The sequence below is a fragment of the Aspergillus ambiguus genome (assembly GCF_047715705.1).
Source record: "Aspergillus ambiguus strain CBS 117.58 unplaced genomic scaffold BDV59scaffold_3, whole genome shotgun sequence".
Lineage (NCBI taxonomy): Eukaryota > Fungi > Ascomycota > Eurotiomycetes > Eurotiales > Aspergillaceae > Aspergillus > Aspergillus ambiguus.
The window spans coordinates 1044144-1065392 of record NW_027395516.1 but is presented as its reverse complement, the minus strand read 5'-3'; the positions used below and the strand labels follow the sequence as shown (position 1 = coordinate 1065392).

The following is a 21249-nucleotide window of genomic DNA, read 5'->3' as shown; positions in this document are numbered from 1 at the left end:
TCAAACGCGGTCACTCCTACCTGCATATTGATATTTGCTAGAGAATAACTGTAACGAACGATTATTTGATTTCTTATTTGATAGCTCGAGTCAAATCAAAAATTACAATTTGTTAGCGTGGCAGGTTACAAGACCTCAAGGACCACTAGAAAACCAGCTCTTTGCTACTACGACGCCAAGATCATCAACAAAAACACCTGGGATAGATGAAAAAGGCTCCGTAGCATAATTTCGCCTGAATGGTCACCTATATTGGATTTTAATATCATCATGGTCTTCTTACCTAAGAAGGTGCCAATTTTAGTGGTGGAAGTTTTGGCAGTAGAAAGGTACATAAAATAGTAGTACCGACAAGGGATTCCCGAATACACGGGAACGGTAACGATCATGTAATTTAGTGTATGGAAATCACTAGCGACAAAACTCATGTATCATCACCGGAGGCTGGACGCATTGATATTTTAAGCAAAAGACAAAATACCCAGTCAGCTTCTGATGCAAAGCATGTCGAATCCAACTTTTGCAAGTTCTCTCCACCTAGTGAGAGATACTGCCTCCAAATGCGCAGAGAACTTGGAAATTCCTTTCTACAGAGCGGGTCGAAACCTCATTCCGCCCTGGCAAGATAAGTAAATTATCTCGAATAGGTGAGCAAATGACCTGACTTACCTAGCTCACCCTCTTAAAGCGGCAATGGCCGAAAGAGGAAAGAAAACTGTCCCCGTAGATTTTTGAACGATAGAAATTCATCCCTAGCATCAGAAGCATCATCCTATACTCTACTTACCCCGAGATTATATGGCTGGCCTGAAGCCTCTCGGCTTCCATTCTCAGCTTTAATCATTACATGTAGTATGATATAGGAATGAAGGCAGTCAACGAGATCACCCTTCTCACCACCTCATTAGTCTCCATTTCAATCAAGAACCGCGATTCACAGGTGTCATTCGGCGCCCTGCTGGTGCTGACTGGACAACCCTCAGAACATCTATACATAGACTCCTCGTGCTGCGAGGCCTGATTCCCAATGGCGCTATCCAACTCCCCGGTGATCCGTGGGAGTTGTTTTCGAGCGAGTTTGGGCCTCGAGAGCTCCGCCATCTGAGACAATCGGTCACCCCTTCCCCGGCTTATGTACCGTAGTCGATCCTAATTGCTCCCAATTCGTCGTCGCGAGAGACAACCGCCATGGCTCAACACGATGATGCACCTGGCTCAAGCCAAGAGCGTCGACACATCCGGTCTACCCCCGAGCCGCAGACCAGGAGAAACAGGGGTTCGAGGGCGATTCCAAGGTGTATTTCTTAATGATGTCCGATAGTATTTTTAGATTGTTTCATGTCCTACAATTTTTGTAACCGAGAAGATAGATACCTTAGTGACAATCTCATTGCATCTGCATGTGATCATATATTTGTCACCTACGTCTTATGTCCTATACCACCCTGCTCTATCAAATGCGTAAACAGCTTCTGTAGATAATAGGCCGACTGTTTTGGATACCGCGTCTTTTCCGGGGACTCGTAGTCGATAAACGTGCTACCAAACCGATCGCTATACCCAGCAGCCCATTCTACCGTCGTCAGCACCATCGCCATGACCAACCCCAGAATTTCAAACAACTTACCCCAATTATCCGTGAAGGTCCACGCAAAGTATGATCGCACATCAACCCCATCAAACTTCACCGCTCGCGCCAACTCACCCACGTAGCCCTCGAAGAACTGAATGCGAAACGGGTCATCCAAGACACCCGTCGCCGGCGGTGGACCATGCTCGCCCTTCGCCGTGGTTCCATTCTCCGTGACATAGATAGGCATGCGGTACCGCGAGTATATCCACCGCAGCAACTTGCGGAACCCCCAGGGCGAATAGCGCAGCCAATGGGTGTCGGACTCAGCGCCGCGCGACACCCCCAGCTTGTTCTCGTCGGAGACCATGACGTTGCCCTTGTGATCGTTGATGTCGGCGGGCGTGTCCTTGTGTCGCACGAAGAACGACGTGTAGGTATTCATGCCATAGAACTCACTACTTCCCAGCACCAGTTGCGACTCCTCCGCCGTGAACCGTGGCAGACGCTCGCCGAGCTGCGCGCGCATCGACGGAGGATAGTCCCCCGTGCGGTATAGCGGGTCGGCAAACCAGGCGATCTCGAACTCGCGTGCGCGCTCCGCCGCTGCCTGGTCCAGCGCTGACGTCTCATCCCACGGTTCCGACCAGTTGCCGTGCAGGGTGATGCCGATCGTGCCCTGCTGCTGTGACTGGAAGGTGGACTTGTAGAGCCGCGCAACGTGCCCGTGAGCCACCAGCTGCGTGTGGCCGACGGTAAAGGGCTCAGTGGAGGAGTCTCCCTCGGCATTGAGGTCGCGGAAGGATGAGCGCGCGGGGGCGTGCACTCCAGCGGCATACCCGGCGAGGGCGTAGACACCCGGCTCGTTGAAGGTAATCCAGTGGCGGACCTTAGGACCCAGGCGCTCGAAGCAGACCTGTGCGTAGCGCACAAAGTCTGGCACGAACTGCGTCTGGTCCAACATGCCGCCGTAGCGGTCTTCCAGTGCCTGGGGCACATCCCAGTGAAAGAGGGTGACGAAAGGAGTGATATCGTTGCGCAGAAGCTCATCAATGAGATCGGAGTAATACTGAAGACCTGCCTCATTGACTGGGTCATCTCGCCCTCCTTGCGGGATGATCCGGGACCATGACAGCGAAAACCGGTAGGCGTTGACGCCGTAAGATTTCATCAGCGCCACATCCTGTTTGTATAGATCGTATGAACGCACGGCGTCGTCGGCATTGCTGCCATCTTTGACCTTTCCTGGTGTATGGCCGAAGGTGTCCCAGATCGACGGGCCTTTGCCATCCTTGTTCCAAGCGCCTTCTATCTGGGCTGCGGCTGTGGCATAACCGTGAAAGAAGTCACTGCGCAAAGCATTTTCAACATCCTGGACAGCGGCTAGATCCATGTTGCTTGTCTTTGGGTGCGAAGTCGGATAGAGCACTAGTAGTGTGTCGTGACTGACCAATTCCAACTCAAAATTGAAGAGACTACTCCGTGCCTTAAGACCGAGAGCCCTTGAGAGTATTGCTTCTTCTGCTTCCCCTCACATGGCATCTTCGACATCCATGGAGATTGCCCCGTATCCGGATAAATTGCTTCAGCCTTGCGTTGTGATTGTTGGGATAATTTAACCGCCAAGCACGGGAAGTATGCATACATATACGGACTAAAAACGCCATGCATGGTTAGACAGGCTGACGTGGAGACCAATATCGCTTGGAAGTAGACGTTCTATTGCGCTGCGTAGTCTATCTTTGATAGTTTCTTTAGGAAGCGCGGATTCTGTGCGTGCCCTTCCCTTGGATCGCCCTCTGCGGACCATCACGAGGAAAATACACCACCACGTCTAAACCTAGAGATGAACGGACAATCAGATCACCGACGATGTGTCCACTTTTCCATTCGAAATCCAGCTCGAACCCACCTCTCGCTTTCACCCCCCGAATCGACCCAGCCTTCCAGCTGGCCGGGCACGCGGGGAGGAGCCGAATGATACCATCTTCATGAGACTGCACCAACATCTCCACAATCCCCGCTGCGGCCCCAAAGTTACCATCGATCTGGAATGGCGGATGTGTATCCAGCAGGTTAGGCAGAGTGGAGTGCGTCAGAAGCTGCCCTACATGTAGGTCACATTCGTCGGCCTCCCGCAACCGCGCATGCAGATTGATCAGCCATGCGCGACTCCATCCCGTATGACCGCCACCGTGGGTCTGACGGCGCGCAAGGGTAACGGCACATGCAGCTGCGAAGTCGGCCGTGCTGTCCGGGCCGATGGTATTCCCCGGATACAGCGCCCAGAGGTGCGAAACATGGCGATGTCCGGGCTCGACCTCGGTATAGTCGATGTTCCATTCCTGGAGCTGTCCGAGTGAGCCTATGCGCATTGGGGGTAGGCGCTTTCTGGCACTATATACGCAGGATACGAGGTCATCGCTGACATTGAGGATTTTGACCGATTGGATAAAGGCGTTGAAAACCGCGTCCACTAACTGTATATCGATCGTCGATCCCTCACAGAACACCGCTGGGCGGCCATCGGCATCGTAGAACGAATTCTCTGGCGAGAGCGAAGGATTCGTGATAAGGTACTCACCAGTGGCATCTTCGATCAGAAAATCAAGCAGGAACTCGACGCATCCCCGGAGGATGGGAAACATACGGCGTAAAAACGCCCCATCCCTGCTGAAGCGGAAATGCTCCCAGATATGGAAGCTAAGCCAGGCACCTCCCAGTGGCCAGAGCGTCGCAGGCATCCATTGATCGGCGGGTGCGGTGTCAGCCCAGACATCAGTACAATGATGGACGGTCCAGCCGCCGCAGCCGTACATTTCACGGGCGGTTTTCTGTCCCGCGGTGGCGATACGCTCGAGCAGGCAAAATAGAGGCATCTCACAGTCCGAGAGGTTGCACACATTTGCGGGCCAATAATTCATCTGAAGATTTATATTTATCGTGTATTTCGAACCCCATGCCGGATGGAATGACGGGTTCCAGATGCCCTGCAAGTTGGCCGGGAGGTCTTTCGGATCTTTCCCGTCACGACTGCTGGAAATCATGAGGTAGCGGCCATAGTTGTGATAGAGCGACACCAGCCCAGGATCTGGAGAACGCGTGATCCGCTTGTCTGTCGGCATATCGGAGGCATCTGGGCTCATCCTCAGAATCATTCGGTTATACAACGACTGGTAGTCTTCGATGTGACGATTCCAGATCTCCTCTGTAGACCACTGCAGTGCATGGTCCACGTCTAGCGCAGCTTGGTCATCAATATTTTGATGTCGATAGGTGGTCTGCGCCGATACAAGCAGTAGAGCCTCTTGGGCCCGAATGAACAGCTTCCTGCCACATACTCTAGTAGTCGTTGTGCCAGGATCATCACAGCGGACTGCGACCTTGCAGCATGCCCTGTTACTTCCACGACCACCGGGGGTGACATGCATTGTGACACACGTTTCATCGGCGACGATATCGTCCAGATACTCATTCGTCTCGTATTCAATGTCACTAAGGCGGGTCAATCGAACCACGAACTCAGCCGGTTTAGATGCTCGCACACGAATAGCAATCACAGAGTCCGGATAACTGGCAAACACTTCACGTTCGAACCGAACACCAGCGTGCACATACTGTACACGGGTGACACCTCGCTGTAGGTCCAATGATCGCCTATAGTCCGTTACTTCGGCTTCGGGATGGCCGAAATCCAGGAATAGCGTCCCCAGCGGCTCGTAATGGCGTTGACTGATGGGATGCGCAAAGAACTCCTGTCGGACGAGTTCTTCCGCCTTGCGATGGGCACCTTTCCGAATGTACTGTCGTAGCTGGTCAATATGCCGGAATGCATCAGCAGGCGTGCGGTCCTGGGCTCCTCCAAACCACACCGAATCCTCATTCAGTTGTAACAGTTCGGTGCTGGTACGGCCATAGACCATAGCACCCAGTCGGCCGTTGCCTATGGGGAGGGCCTCATTCCAGGTGGTGGCAGGACATTCATACCAAAGCTCGGACATGTTTTATTGCACCTAACATTAGTGGTTGTCTCGACAGGATAAGCGTTGTTCAGTCATGTCTCTCCAGTATACTTCGTTCTCTTCCCCTCCTTAGCAACCTTCGCCCAGCGGAATTAAACCGAGCACAGTAGGACGACCGGGGCAACGGGCCGTCAACCGTCCCCCACCGAAAAGATTGTCCTTCTCCGGCAGACCACATGGGAATAGTGGGCTGCCCAATGCAATGGATACAGCGAAAGCAGAAGCAGTGTCAACTGTGATCGCTTATTCGTGGGTTTTTCCTCCGTGTCGCTTCGGATTAGTTGCAGACAATCATTCCTCGAACCATTTAAGCGTAAATAAAGGCACACTAGGCCATGGCTGTACCCACAGGGATCCCCCACATTTCTCGAGTCGTCTGGATTGTACATGCTAGGGCTAAAAAGCTCTAGACTCCTATCTAAAGACCGCCACTGCTGCCGGACTATCACTCCAACACCCCAGGGCATCGGAGGGGCAGCAATGATTGGCTTCTGTGGAGGGTTTCTTTGTACTGGTGATCGTGCCATACTAGTTTAGCCGGGTAAATTTGCTCGTTTCAATTGTATGAGCTTTGTCTACGACTCTCCGCGGCAAATCTGGTCAACCGTAGAAGCCAGCATGATCCTTGTATATACGTAGCTCATGCCCCGCACATGCCCTTCTATGTGTTTACTCGTCTTTCATTTTGTGGGCAACACTTTTGCTGCGCGCATTGACAGAGAACAGTGGAAGACGAAATGGCGCGAGACGATCCACTCCCCATGAAAACGGCGGAGCATGTCGAAGAGCAGGTGCTGGCAAACCTGACGGAGGAGGACCTGTGGAAGATGTCACGGGAGGCTCTAGATGTGCGGTCCTGGACGGGGTTCCGGCTGTGTTTGATTCTGTTCGTGCAGGGGTGTAACCAGGCTGGGTATGGCATTGACTGGGCAGTCATCAGCGGTATCAACACCTACAAATCCTGGCACTCGTACTTTGATGTTGGCAGCAGCGGCGGCACGTACGGCATCATCGCGGCGCTGATGCAAATCGGCATGGTGTGTGGTTCGCCGTTCCTGTCTTTGGCGGATGTGATCGGCCGACGCGGGATCAACTTCGCGGGAAACTTGCTCGTCATTGCGGCCAGTATCCTACAGGGATGCTCGACGAATCTGAAGATGTTCATGGCCGGTCGTTTCCTCATGGGTTTCGGTTCGGCACTCTTATCCTCGTCGCAGTATATCGGAGAAGTCGCCCCCGTGCACCTGCGTGGTCTCATGGTTGGTATCTTCGGCGCTTGCTTCCAAGTCGGTAGTCTCTGCATGACCGCTGCCATGATCGGACTGTCACGCATGGACGGAGACTGGAACTGGCGTGCCCCGTTGTGGCTCGAAGCGTTATTCCCGGCCATCGTTTGCGCCACCATCTACCTGATCACTCCCGAGAGCCCCCGTTACTACGTCAAGCGTGGAAAGCTGGACAAGGCCCGGCAAGTTGTGGCCAAGTATCACACCACGACGGGGGATGTGAACCAACCCATTGTGGAGGTCGTCATTTCTCAGATCGAAGCCTCCATTGAAAACGATCGCGCTGGGTACAACAGGTTCTGGGATTACCGGGTGTTCTTCAAGCGCGTGGTGCACTACCGGTTGCTCGTGCTCTTTCTATACTCCATCTTCCAGCAGTGGAACGGAGGCGGTATCATCACCTATTACGTTCGTTATACCCTCCTGGAACCTGATATATTAGGATAAATTCCCCTGACACGCATTACAGTTGGTCCCTGCGCTCGAGACAATCGGCGTCACTGGCACCATGGAGCAGCTCGGCATCCAGCTCGGGACAACGGCTACCTACTTCGTTTTCACGGCATGCGGGGCGCTCATTATCGACCGCTTCCGCCGTCGGCATCTCGTCTTCGCAGGATTAGGCACCATGATCCTGTTCGAGACCGCCGTGACCATCACTTCGTGGCGATATACCGTGTCGCCAAGCAAGGCGGCCGCGGCGCTGACTATCCTGTGGGTGTACCTGTACCAGACCTTCTCGGCACTGCTGGTGGCCACCATGCATAACCTCTACCCAGTTGAGATCTTGTCGCTGGCACTGCGAGCCAAGGGTATGGGCCTGTATGGGCTGATCCAGGGCGGCGCGGGGGCCGTCCAGACCTACGGCATCGGTGTGGGCATCGACAAGCTCGGGTACAAGATCTGGGTGGTATACATCGTTTACAACTGCATCCAGTTGGTGCTGTCGTATTTCATTTTCCCGGAAACGAAAGGGCTGTCGTTGGAAGAGATTGACGCGGTGTTTGAGACACCCGGCGTGGCTCCAGTGAAGATGTCGTTGGATATCCAGAAGGCCAAGAAGGAGATGGAGCAGGCCAATCGGGATTCCCTTGGGTAGTAGCCCGCTTTATTTTCTTTGTGTAATGGCGGCCAATACTGATAGCATTTATTTTGAGTGGAGGCGATACCACTGTACCCTTCTCTGCATGACGTGCACATGCTTCTTGTTGTACAAGTAGACGTATGACCATGAGCCTGTAGGGTTCAGCCTTCGTTGACTGGCTGTATTCTCTAGGACGCAATCGAAGAAAAATCCGTGAGAAGAGGCCGACTTGAAAGGGATACCGGTGCTTACATGCTGTATGCACCACAATTGCCCGAGGAGCTTCGCATTAGCATTCCCCCGCAGTGTAGTCTCATACATGCCGGACTAGGTCATATTCCATGTCCACACAGCATGGCAAACATATTGGATGCTCCATCATGAACTCCATTGCCAACCTGACCAGAAGAGAGTCCGTGATCATCAGTATACTGGCTGACTATGCCGCGGACGCAAGGGAGACCGTTGGCCAATCCAGTGCACATGACCATGTTAGACGGGCCCTGCATCCTTACGGGGGAGGAAGAAACCCCGTTTCGGCTGGGTGTCAAATGACGCAGGTTGGACGCCAGGGCACAGGCCGATGTGGTCCCAGGACGGTGGAGGTTGGCCGATAGAACCGGCATCCGTTGGGCCGTAGATTGCCGAAGGTCAAACAGGCAGAACCCACGCAGTCAGACACCTCATATAACCCGTGGGCTATTGATAGCAGGGTCCTCCGGTTGATGTGATACCGGGCCGTAGTTCAACCTTCCAATCTTGTTTGAAGTGTCACACAAAAACGCATTTCAGCGGCTACCGACAGTTTAGTCGGAAGGCAGCCACGAATGGGGGATTATCAGGAGATATTCATAGCCAGAAACAAAAGGGACCCTGCCAAACGGATGGTTCGCCAAGGCCACGAGCACTCTCGTCATTGCCTGCGTCGTCATTTGGAGAGGACGGCTCCAAACCACGGTGACCGGGCTAGCCGTTGCTTGAGTCAATGTAAACATCACAGCTCCCAAAAGACCGGTTCGAGTGGACACAGAGGAGACATACCGTCCCATCTTCGGCGCACCCGAGAGATTTCTGTGCCTCGGCTGTTGGTTTGCATCCTTCTAGCAGACACATCGCTCGTGTGTAACGGGTAGATCGCATGGCAAATGACGCTGTTTGAGGCTAGTTGTTTCAAAGACTAGAGGTATACAACCTCCCTGCATGTTTGCAGTCTGCAGGAAACCCTGCGCCAGAGGACCGACCGTCATCTGGACAACCAGACCTTTAAATCCACCTAGAGCATCTCCCCCGTCTGTCTGTCGACCCGATCTACACCGACTCGGGGCCTCTTTGCCGATTTCACCCAGATTGACGCGGGTGGTGCAGGACTATCCTGACGGTGTCACCATTCATCCCAATGCGGAACAAACGAGTAGGGGGATTGGGCTTGGGCGAGAATCACAAGACAATGGGCACAAACAGGCCGAGCACAACAACTCACACGGTGAAGAAAACGACAGACGGGCCTCCTGCGCGGGTTTTCCTTTGTTTCGTAAATTGCCATGTCATTGGCAAGTGGTGCATCCGGTGGCATTCCTGGTATCACCTGAAGTGGCCACTGAAGGTTCGGGAAGATGTCGACAGGCTATCTTCAGGGATGGAGCAATCCTGCCCGTCCGATTGAAGTATATAAGTCAATATCTTCAGAGAGGCCTCCGGCTCCGGTGGACAGATCCAGACGGCCCTGTCTGTCTTCTTACCTTATCTGGTGGTCCGAGAAGACTACGCACCATCATCTCAAACTCCAGATCCTTCATTAATTGCAATCCCTTTGTCTGTCGGGCTCCTCTTGCCCTCCTGCAAGCCTCGTGGGAATTCTCACTCCCCTTCCCAAGGACGATCAAAATGGCGCCAAACACAAGCAGCCAAGGAAACTTCCCGGAAGCCCGGGGCCTAAAGTACGACGAATCCGACATGGCCCTCTTCCATGCCAAGCTGTCCTATCATGCGACGATCGAGGAGCGCATGGCCTCCAAAGACAGCAATCTCTCATCGATTGCCGACGCGCAAGCCCGGATTATCAAGCGGTGGGAGCTGCTCAAGCAAGTAGAAAAGGAGCTAGCAGAGAAAGGCAAGGCCTTGTCACCGGCGGAGAAGAAACATCTGGCGCAGTACGAATGGCGATATAAGACGCTGGAAGACGCAGCGACGAAGAAACACTGGAAGCGAGCCGACGATGGACAGCAGTCGTCTTGAGCAGCACTTTTCGAGGACGGGAGGATTCACTGAGGACTGAGCACAGCATCACCGGCGTTAATTTAGACCTAGGGGCAGAACAAAAAAATCCGATTTCACGTTTCTCTCTTCTGCCGTTTCCTGTAGATCCCACTGATGCATCTTCCTGTGCGCTGGAAAGCCCGCAGATCCGTGTCCCACCACAGCGACCCCTCGTGGAAGAAGAGATCAAGCAACGTCATGTCACCTCCTGGATGTCACACATGTAACATCATCTGGACGGCAACAGTAACGCGATGCCTGGGCTACACGAGGGCGTAAGTTCCCATCGACATGGGGTTGGAAATGCTTCGCGCGATAGGCGACAGCCCCGTTCTATACTGTCCATCTCTGACCATGGCCGCGCTGATGACCCCTCATGGCGCGAGGGGTTGCAATCATGCATCCGCGGCTGTTATAGCTTACGTCGAACGACTTGATGTCCAAAATAGGATAATTAATACTATCATCATCTCCCCGTCTATTATCCTCTGAGAGCTTCAAATGTACATGGGCTGCCCTGGGAGGCAAGGCAAAAGAAGGGGAAAGCACTTCAAAGACAACAGAAACGCCAGGGGATCGCCTGCGCCGACAGAATGATCAGGATGGAAATCGGCCAACAGTCAAGATGCTTAAGAAATGAACAAGAAGGTGAAATAAAGAAAGGAAGAAGCAATACGGAATATCGGCTCTTCAATAATACTAAAACAATCCATGACCGACATCTGAGAATAGGAAATGAAAATAAGAACCAAGATAGCGAAAAAGGCACAGGATAAATTTTTAATTCCCCCCTCCATCCATGTGTGTGGGAGGGTGGGATATCAACGTCGATTTTTCAAATCGTCATTCATGCTTCGTCGTCATCATCAAGTATAAAGTTGGAGGGTATGCAACGAGCTCGGTGTTATCGCAATTATGCCTGGTTGCAACATCATCGTCAACTGCTCTCAAGCACTTGAGATTCTTCAGCTGTAGACAAGACAAAGTCACTACGTTGGAGAGCTCCCTTGTTGCTCGGGCTTCTCCTCATTTGGCGTGAGCGCGATGACCTGACTGTCCGAGCCAGATGATGAACTATTCGGCGTGCCACTTTCATTGCTGACACTCCCTCGCTCCCTGATCGCCAGTCGGGTTTTGGTGTAGGTAGGCACCGGTGCAAGGTACTGGTCCAGCATATCGCTAAGCACGGTCGACCGGACCGGCTTGGGAAGGTAGTTGTTCATGCCGGCATCCAAGCACTTCTCCCGGTCGCCCTCAATGGCGCTGGCCGTCATCGCAATGACAAGCACTTCGTTGACGTTGGGATCTGCATCCCGACGGATCTCCCGTGTTGCGTTGTACCCGTCAAGAGTGGGCATTTGCACATCCATCAGGACGACGTGGAAGGGATTCCCCTCGCGGGAACGTGCCCGTAGCGCTTCGACCGCCTGGCGTCCATCGCTGTACGCTTCGCATTGCAAGTTGAGCCCGCTCACGAACTTGACGGCAATCTTCTGGTTGATCGGGTTGTCCTCAGCGATGCACACCCGAATCTGGTCACGTGGGATCATGGTCAAATCGCGGGCCGTCGGGACGGGTGTGGTCTTATCCTTATCCTTGTCCCCCTTCTTCGCCCAGGGAGCTTTCGCCGCAGGGTCTTTGACCTTGTTGAACGACAGATGGAACGTCACCGTTGTCCCCTTGCCGGGCGCCGAATCCAGCCAGATGGCCCCGCCAAGGACGTCTTCGATGATTGCCTTACAAATGCTCAGTCCCAGGCCGCTACCACCATACGACCGGGCAGTGGAGCTATCAGCCTGCGAAAATGGTCGGAAGAGTCGCGATTTCTGCTCTTCCGGAATTCCAATTCCGGTATCCGTTACTGCACACTCCAAGCGTACACGACCCTTGCCTTCCCGCGTCACTCTCGCCGTGACCGTGACAGAGCCCTTCGGCGTGAACTTGTAGCTGTTGCTGAGCAGGTTCATGAAGATTTGATGCAGGCGGACAGGGTCCCCAAACACAACAAGGTCCGGCGGGACTTTCTCGAGATCTTCGATCGTTTCCAGGCCTCGGTCCCGATGCGTGTAGCGAAGTGCCCGCACAACTTCCGAAATCGTCTCTTTGATATTCAGGGGCACCGTCGAGATCTTCATCTTCCCAGCCTCCAGTTTCGAGAAGTCCAGAATGTCGTTGATGAGAGTGAGCAGTGTGTCGGCGCAGACACGGATCGACTCCACATACTCATCCTGCTCCCTGTTCAGTTTTGTGCCCTTAAGAAGTTCCGACAAGCCAATCACTCCGTTCATCGGGGTACGCAGGTCATGGGAAATGTTGGCCAAGAAGATCGACTTCGCCTTTGCCGCGTCCTCCTTCAGTTTCACATTATGCTTGGCCTCCGCCTCGGCCACCTTCGCCTTCTGCTCCGCCTCGCGGGCCTGCGCGAGGGCACGCTTCTGCGCTTCAACCATGGAAGCATTTGTGGCGCTGACTTTGCGGACTTCGCGGAAGAGCAACGCGTTGGACAGGGAAATACCGATCTGGTTGCAGAGCAAGTGGAGGACAACCAGATTTCTCTGGGTAAAGGAATTCGGCTTCCCTTCGATATGGATGACACCAAGAAGATGCTCCCCCTGCATTATGGGCAATGCAATCACCGATCGACCGAGCGGATATCTACTCTGGTAGGCCTCGTTGACGTTGGAAAAGCGCTCGTCTTCGAGGACATTGTGGACAAGCACTTCTTCCCTGGTGCGCATGACATAGTGCGATATTTGCTGCGCCATCTTGTCATCAACCTCCGAGAACGGTAGACCGTCGACAAAAGACCGCTGTCCCTTCTCCAAATCACCAGCCGCAGCAACAGTAAAGTTGTTGTCGAAATTAGTGGCAATTACGGCAAAGTCCGAGCCGTTACAAGATTCCAAAACGATCTCGATCATCTTCGCCAGGAGTTTGTCGATCTGGAGTTCAGACGACATGACTTGACTTGACTCAAGTATACTAGACAGATCGATAATATCTGCTCAAACATTAGGACTCCTCCTTTTTTGTCGAAATAAAACGGCGGTGTGGAAGAATCATTCACTTACCCAGGCCAACGCCAGAAATATCCAGCGAGCGCTCGCCAGTCGTCACGCCATTCTGCTCAATCCAACGTTGCTTTCTGTCTTCTTCCTCCATGTTCTGGGATACGCCGATATGTTCTGGTTCGGAAGTGCGGTTTATACCAAGGAGGGAATCAACGGTCTGACATCCCGCATCCACAGTTCTCGAGGTGGTGGCTGTTTTCAAGAGCCACTCATGTTTTTCGGTCAGCTGCTGGGACTTGCCTACAGCGCTTATAGCGGCCCACGCTGCAATTGCATCCTGCATTACGGAACGAGCCGCTCTCTTTGCGCCACGTCGAATTAGAAATTCGCCTAGAATAAGGGTTAGTGACCGACAGCATGTGGCGGGGCTAACAGAAGAAAAAAAAGAAGCGGGCAAAGAAAAAGCAACGAAAAACTCAAACATGCACTCACCATGCAGTTCCAACGCAAGGGCCTCCTCCAAGGGCCAACCGTGGATTTGGCAATGATCAATCGCAGCCTTACAAGATTAATTTTTAACTTCTATTCGACGGGAAAGTCGCAGCCTTGATTTCAACTTACCTCGAAACTTTGAATGGCGGTTGTATGGTCGTTTCGAACCTCGGCGACCAAGGCTTCTAAGATCAGTGACCACATGCCATAGTTCGCATCGCACGCGCTGCGGGCAAAATCAACCTCGGATTTGTATTTCAGGACGGTTTTAAGGTTCCCATCGAGGTATCCGCGGGCAGGATAATCATTGTGGAGGGTGAGGAGGGAAAGAGTTAGATAGAAGTAAACCACGTAGCCAACACGCGCGGACCACAACCTTGGTATCGTCTCCATCATCTCGATACCCAATTGCACGGCCTTCTCATGGTGCCCGTAGACAAACAGCGGGATCATGGCAAGCCCATTGTATATGTCCCGGGGACGGTCGGCGTTACTAGCATTGTTCTCCAAGAAAGCGATGTACTCTTGCGTGTTGTGATGTTCATCGCTGACAATCGCCTCGGCATCCCCGACGGAAGTCTTCCCTTGTAGAGCCCGTGCAACTTGCCTGACTGACAAGAGAGTCGCGCCTCCACGCGTATCATTCGTCCATTCGGGAATGTCCTCTGGGCTCTCGTTACAGAATGCCTCCAATTGAGCCATGTCATGGCCCAAGAAGAGCCTTGTCATTGCCATTGACGAGAGGCTGACCAGAGTGATATAAGGGTCTCCCATTGAAAATGAAGCTTCCACCGAAGCCTCCAGAGCCGGTAGCGTAGATGCCAATGGAACTCGCAGGTGGCTAACGTAGAGATTGTGAACAATGGAGCCTCGGCTCTGGGTCCACGGTTCTGGGCAGCGTTCGAGCAGATTCAGGGCATGGTCGCTAAGTTTTACCGCCAGATCTAGGTCTCGGAACCGGCTGAAGGAGATCATGGCAAGATGAGAACATCCAATGGAGATCTGGACAAATCCCCCTTTGAAGAGGTGGAGGTTAATCATCTCAATCGCCATGCGGTAGAAAGTCAACGCGTCATCCCAATAAGTGACAGCCATTGCCTCAGCCATAACCGCCCCAATCGTAATCATGATGATATCCTTGCTAACAGGCCTACGAACGATAGCCTCCAGGTCGGCCTTTTCGAGATAATCTCGAAGATTGCGGTAGGCAGCATCACACTCTTCGTAGGTTGCGAATTCACGGAGATGGACACCGAGCTCCTCCAAACATGTCAGAAGGGAGTCCATTGAGCGCAGATGATTGCCCATCTGAGCATAGATCTTAGCCTTCACTATCCAAGCTCTCGATTTGCACACGGGGCTCTTCCCGTGTTCAAAGACCCGATCAAGCAACTCCAGGGCTTCCGTATTATGACCTTGAGACCATGCCATTTCCGCTGCTGCAATATGCAGGCGTAGTGTTTCGTCATAGTAGACGTCCGTTCTGTTGTCGTCCCAAGGGTCATCTTGGAGGAGGGCAATACAGTGGCGGAAGTACCAAAGGGCGGTTGGTCGAGCCCCTGATTGAGCCGCCGTCTGCGCCGTATCCCATAAGATCTTTCGGTAATCGAGCCGCTGAGAGACACGATTCTTGATGATGCGAGATGCGAGAGCCACATGGCGAGCCATCGCATAGCGACTGCGGCTATCGTGATAATACTTCATGATAGCTTGGGATATTATAAAATGCATCTTTTCAATGTTGCGACCCTCACTCAGCGATGCGGCAGCCTGGGCAATTCGATCGTTGGCGAATCTGCAAGGCTCATTGTCAGTTGAATTCAAGAAAGACAACCAGTTAAAGAAGCACACACCTGAATTCATCATCGGTTTTGCCGGGGATGATGAAATTGACTTGGACAAGATACTGGAGCCCAACAATTATATCCGCCTCCGACTGTCTCACGAGAATCGCGTTCTGTGGACAGGTCAGATCGACGGCTTCATCGTCGTCGCTGGAATACAGAAATTCGCTGGTAAGAAGCTTCTGCACCAGGGAGAACGCAAATACGCTCCCTAACAGAGCACCCCAGACCAATATGGACCGAGCGGCCGGTGGGGTCTCCTGCAGACGCCTTGCGATAAACCCGAGCCCAAGACCCTCTCCATACCTAGGAGCCACAAACTCGGTGAAAATCCGATCAAGGTCAAACTCCCACACCGAATTCTTCCACGAATACCAGATACAATTTTTGCTGTAGCAGGTCTCCAACATCATTCGCACATAGAAGGGATTTCCAACACTCTTCTCCTGGATAACAGCAGATAGCGGGGTCAGCATCGGGTTAGGATCCTGGTGCATGGTGGCTGCCACTATCTGCATAACTTCATCCTCTCCGAGTGGCTTGAGAACAATACGGGTGACCGCCGGGTTTTCCTCGTCGAAGAGCGATTTGATGGATTCGGATTCCAATTCAGATTTGCGGCTTGTTAGCATCAACACACATGGGATCTTCGCTTTCACGATATTCATGATCAGATCCAAGGTTTCATCATCGGCATAATGCAGATCGTCCAAGCACACGCAAATCAGCTTGTACTGAGACAGCGTTTTGAGAATCTCAAGGAAGGTCTCCATCAAACGCATATTCTTAAGTGCCGCATTAGATAAGAAAAAGTCCACTGAGCTCTGGCCATGGTCAAGGTGAGGAAGCGCAATGCGCTTAGACGGTTCTCCCTTGGTAGAAACATCTTTGAAAATATGCTGAGCAGCTGAGAGCCTGGGCGAGACCTGCTTGTCATTACCTCCAGAGGACATTAATTGCTCTGGGAGTTCAAGAACTCGGTGTAATGTGGGCCACATTGGGCGCAAGGCCATGCGTACATTGTTATGATATTCCGTCGTCACATCACGCTCAGAGAATATCTGACGGAGAAGACTGGCCAGAATCTTTGCAAAGGGCTCGAACGGCACCCTCCTGGCACGGTCCAGCCGAGCAATAGCGATATAGCCAAGCTTACGTATTGCCGGTTGAACACGATTCAGAAGGTCGGTTTTCCCTAGTCCAGCAGCACCACTTATGGTAATCACCTCGCACTTCCCGGTTCGGCGAATCTTGTGCGTTGCCTTGTGTCTACCTGCCGGTGCCAAGGGGTCTGCATGGCTGTGTATGCTGGTACCAGCGGACTGGTGACTATCCCGGTCAACATTTTCCCAAGAGGAACGCGAGTCCACGGGGCTTTTGGCTTGCTTGGAACCATGTCCGGGCCTTTGGGTCGACAGAGACGACTCTGTGCTGTGAAGAGACTCGTGGGTAGAGACACGCCCGAGATGGTGAGGAGCGCTGTTGAGACCAGGGTTGGACTTAGAGGCCAGGTTCAGAGAGCCTGATTCGCTGGAGCCGGAAGCAATCTCAAAGCTGTCCACGCGGCTGTCCGATACCGAAGAATTAGAACCGATTCCGCTGGAGGGTTGAGCTGTGACCTTCGCATAGGCGCTCTGTTGACGTCGATACACCTTATCCACGACGCTGATGATCTTATCATACTCCTCTTTCCGACCAAACATGCGAGATGGAAGCGTGAAGAACGACGACACATCCCGTTGGGCGATCTGGAAATCCTTCAACGCTTCGCTATCGCCGTCTCCTAAGAGCTGGGAGATCTGCGCCAGGTCTCGTTTCACGGAGGAGATGGTATGGTAGCGCTCATTGACAGCCTTCTGGGTCATCTTCTGGATGACGGCTGACACCGCATCGGGGACATCCATTCTCTTCGCCGAGACAGGAGGCAACTTTTTCCCCAGCACGTTCTGCACGACCTCCACGGGATCGCTACCCGTGAAGGCGGGTTTCCCGACCAGCATGGTCCAAAACAGCACACCCAGTGCGTATATATCGGTGCGACTGTCCGGCTCGGTGGGCATTCTGCCTGTTTGTTCCGGTGCGATGAACTGCAACTTATTCTTGACGCCCAGCTCCTTCAACAGCGTCGACCACCCTTCACTGAGGATATTATCGAAGGACCGCGCGCCATTTCCCGTGTGGGTGAGCTTTACAGACCCGGTCTCTGGGTTGAAATGGAAGGCGTCGCCCCGAATCTCCCCGTGGACGGTCTTCAACCCATAGTGGAGGAGTTCGAGGCAGTCGCAGGCACCGATGGCGAAATCAAGGAATAGAGAGAGGGACACCTGCTCCCCGGGGGTGGAACCGTTGCTCTCGCTTTTGCTTCCCATCGCGAACCAAGCGGGACCGAAGGCGACAAATTCCCGCAACATATTCGGGCCGGGAGATTCAAAGATGGCGACCAAGAGGGGTCCCGCATCGCCCGCATCTCGTGGCAGCCGGATGAGATCGATGGGGCGCACGGTATGGTTACAATCAGGATCCGACGTCTGCACGATGGACCTCAACATATGAAACTCTCGCTCCAACCGCACCACATGGGACGAAACGCGGGCGACCACGGGAATCCAGACCGGCTCATGATCGGCGCGTGACAGTGACAGTTCACTACTCGATTCGCTCAGGCTGCTCCTCCAGTGATGACGGAACGGCGGACGGGACTCGGTTCGCGGGGACTGCCGTGCTAGGCTGGACGGGCCCGATGAGGTTGCGGCAGGGGTCGAGGCATCTGATTCCAGAGAATGACGAAGACCGAAGACATGCCAGTGATTATAGGTCGAGTGGAAGGGCTCGATCGACTGATCCCAGGTGTAACCGGGCAGTTGGGCGAGACGTTCGAACAGTCGCGTTGGAGGGAGCGGTAGATCCTCCCCGAGGATATTACTATCCTCCATCTCGACCAAAAACGATCAGAGTATTCGGAGTGAGAATTCCCCCCTTCAGTTCAAATCCATAGGTCAAATGGTTCCAGAGGAGAGACACGGCGCTAGATTGGGTGAGATACTGCGACAAAAGAGGGACGAAAGGCAGCTATCGAGCTACGATCATAGGGACGGAAACGGTCAATCGCCCAGGGACGGCGGGGGGTGTGGTAAGGAAGGAAACGTAGACCGTCAAGTGACGAGCGGAAGAAATTGCGCAAGCCTGGGAGGGAGCAGACAGGATGCGCGCACAGGTTTGAAGCGAGACCGGTCACGATAGAACAGCAGCAGTTGTCGTCCCCATGGATCAACGTGAGGTTGGCAAGTGTGGAGGCACCTGATCGAAGTCCACCAGAGGTTTCGGAGGGGAAAAGAGGAGGTGGCTGGCCTCAGGCAGTCAGGCTTCCAACGGAACCCGGATGGGGTAGGCGGTCGCAAGGTCATCACGCCTCCTGTTGGGCATCACGCGTTCGTTCCATCTGGCATCCACCGGAAATCCGCTAGTCAACAGACTATCGACTATCGATCTTTGACAGGATCATTCTTTCTTGGGCCGTTGGTGGTACCGCAGTAGTACTGGACGGGTCAACGGTCGTTGATTGTCATTCCTGTCTTACCCCTTTTCTGTTGCGATTTTCGGTAGTTATATTCAAAACAGCACAGCATTAACATATTAGTAGTCTACGCATGCTCTACTGCGTACTCTGAGTATGTTCAGTAACCAAACAGCTGAATACTTGCGAACAGCCACCCGCAGGACTGGTTCAACTATCCTAGTTCCGACCGGGTAAGCATACGAGGACAGGTGAGACATTCTCCGCTCTCGGGCTCGAGTGGAATAGTAATTGTTACAATATTCTTGATCGCTGAATAGGTATGCACGTTCTGGTCTCCAAACCATCTGACTCGCGCTTCTATTTCCGTCCAGTGGGTTTATGGGGGCCGTTACGTACCATCATGAATAGGACCTCGAAGACAGGGGTAAATCTCCATACCATCGGGTCGTTTGTCAGGGGAGATATATTCCAAAGGGGACCCAGTCGCGCAGGATATATATTTGACCTGTACCTACGGAGTACCTGAGTACCATCGCCCGTGCAAGGATAATTTTCTACGCGGTACGACGTAAATAACACCTTTCCAATGATGACAGTACTGTACAGAGACTAGACAGGACAAATCTATCGACAATAGATCATCGCAGAATATATACTACAGAGTAGACAACCATCTAATACTCCGTACAGTGCAGCTCATTCACAACGCAGACAGTAAACAGCGTATGACGAGTAACACCTTTACCTAGGCAGTGCCGCAGTGCCGAAATGTCGGGATGATCGACAGTCCGAAATTCGTTCAGTAATTTCCCGATGAGCAGTCGTAATAGGAAGGATGCCCTAGTTCCATCCACCTTCGGGTGCCAATAGTGTCGGAAGGCTGGGGACCGAGGGAGGGAATTCTTAACCTATAGGCCCTGGATCGGGGAGAGATCGTAGTCCTGGTTGGAATAGAAAGAACAGAGGGTGTTCAGTACCGGAAGTAATCAGGGGTAAGAGGCACTAGGTGACAAGATACTGCAGAAAAAATCACCCAAAAAAAAGTGGGTTGGCCACGTCGAAGCAATTAGAAGTCTCCATCGTAGACATTTCTGATCATGAGGGACCAAGATGCAGCTAAATAAGAGAGAAAAAGGAAAAAGATCACAATAATAGGTAGCCGTTATACCTGACTAACCCCTAAAGGGCGAGCTACGCAAGCGGCTGACTGGGGTCGGAGGAGATGACGACATTGGGAACCTATGACTCTGGCCGGTGGGACAGTACAGATACTATTTGCATTAACTAGTACTTTCATCTGCAAGAGGCGCTGTACCCCGTACCGACTTAGCCTGGGAGGGTAGGGAGTGGCGGGGGAGTGAAATCATCCCTCTCGCTGTCAGTGCAAGGTGATGGAGATGAGAATAGTGGCAAAGATGGTCTCCTGACCCAAAAGATGCTGTCCGGCGTACCTCAGAGCAGTTCTCCAAAAAGGGTTCGACGACTTGGGTACGTGACAGGTACTAAACGGAATATTACCCGAATCTCTGGAGTCGGAAAACGCCACCAACACGCCAACAATCCTGGGACGTTTTTCTTCCGGCCGGGGAAAGGAAACTTCTGGATTTGTTCCTCGCCAACTTAAATTCTCTTGGGTCATCATTCTGAAACCCGATATCGTTTGGCTGTTTGCCCTGCCAGAACCCCGCAATCTAGATGGAACGAACCCTCAAGATATCCGGCTGGAAACTCCGTCGGTACATCGTGCAGAAGGATGGAGGAATATTGCATGACGCTTTCCCCGCCCAATCTTCTTCATCCTTTGGATGCGACTGATCCAGGAGGAGTTGTCTTACCTGTCTTTCCGACCGGCTGATGTGAATGGTCGATATGATCCTTCTTACTCCGGATTGCACCCATGAACTGGATTCAAGGGAGAGCTGATGGTGTTGATTTCAGCATCGATTCATTGTACCTGCGCGTATGGATTCCTCAGACGCCAAGAATAGAACCCTCATTGAAAAGAGGGGCGCCTATTGTCAGGAAGACCCAAGGGATCCATGGATGCCGGTAACCCTGGTACTCGACCCCGCAGAAGAACCAGGAAGATACAGAGGGAGATGAGGACTGACCATGCACACTTGCATGATGGCCATCGCTGGTAGTCCTGTGCAGGTGGCTGGACACA

The 21249-nt window shown here is 52.9% G+C and overlaps 5 protein-coding genes across 5 annotated transcripts; 2 read left to right on the top strand and 3 right to left on the bottom strand.

Moving 5' to 3' along the window:
* Window positions 1-1421: 1421 nt before the first annotated feature.
* On the bottom strand, window positions 1422-2963 carry BDV59DRAFT_198645 (glycoside hydrolase family 1 protein; the record flags this gene model as incomplete). The annotated part of the gene is made up of 2 exons (XM_073693193.1): window positions 1422-1573; window positions 1628-2963. 2 exons carry the CDS (start codon window positions 2961-2963, stop codon window positions 1422-1424), a joined length of 1488 nt encoding a protein of 495 aa, XP_073551996.1.
* A 361-nt stretch (window positions 2964-3324) lies between these two features.
* On the bottom strand, window positions 3325-5571 carry BDV59DRAFT_198644 (glycoside hydrolase family 95 protein; the record flags this gene model as incomplete). Its single annotated transcript, XM_073693192.1, has 1 exon — window positions 3325-5571. One exon carries the CDS (start codon window positions 5569-5571, stop codon window positions 3325-3327), a length of 2247 nt encoding a protein of 748 aa, XP_073551995.1.
* A 758-nt stretch (window positions 5572-6329) lies between these two features.
* BDV59DRAFT_209534 (putative MFS sugar transporter protein) lies at window positions 6330-8000 on the top strand (the record flags this gene model as incomplete). Its single annotated transcript, XM_073695403.1, has 2 exons — window positions 6330-7286; window positions 7348-8000. 2 exons carry the CDS (start codon window positions 6330-6332, stop codon window positions 7975-7977), a joined length of 1587 nt encoding a protein of 528 aa, XP_073551994.1. The 3' UTR covers window positions 7978-8000.
* A 1846-nt stretch (window positions 8001-9846) lies between these two features.
* BDV59DRAFT_198642 (uncharacterized protein) lies at window positions 9847-10197 on the top strand (the record flags this gene model as incomplete). The annotated part of the gene is made up of 1 exon (XM_073693191.1): window positions 9847-10197. The coding sequence occupies one exon, from the start codon at window positions 9847-9849 to the stop codon at window positions 10195-10197; it is 351 nt and encodes a 116-aa protein (XP_073551993.1).
* A 454-nt stretch (window positions 10198-10651) lies between these two features.
* On the bottom strand, window positions 10652-18856 carry BDV59DRAFT_170162 (putative sensor histidine kinase/response regulator). Its single transcript, XM_073688364.1, has 5 exons — window positions 15575-18856; window positions 13851-15516; window positions 13722-13788; window positions 13290-13619; window positions 10652-13219 (listed from the first exon to the last, which is right to left on the bottom strand). Exons 1-5 carry the CDS (start codon window positions 18496-18498, stop codon window positions 11208-11210), a joined length of 6999 nt encoding a protein of 2332 aa, XP_073551992.1. The 5' UTR covers window positions 18499-18856; the 3' UTR covers window positions 10652-11207.
* Between the last annotated feature and the right edge of the window lie 2393 nt (window positions 18857-21249).

Excerpts from the sequence above, each read along its gene's own strand:
- BDV59DRAFT_170162 (XM_073688364.1), bottom strand. The coding sequence starts at position 18,498 with ATGGAGGATAGTAATATCCTCGGGGAGGATCTACCGCTCCCTCCAACG. Across the intron at positions 15,517-15,574 it reads AAAACCGATGATGAATTCAG|ATTCGCCAACGATCGAATTG; the intron begins GTGTGTGCTTCT and ends TGAGCCTTGCAG. Across the intron at positions 13,789-13,850 it reads CCGCCATTCAAAGTTTCGAG|GCTGCGATTGATCATTGCCA; the intron begins GTAAGTTGAAAT and ends TAATCTTGTAAG.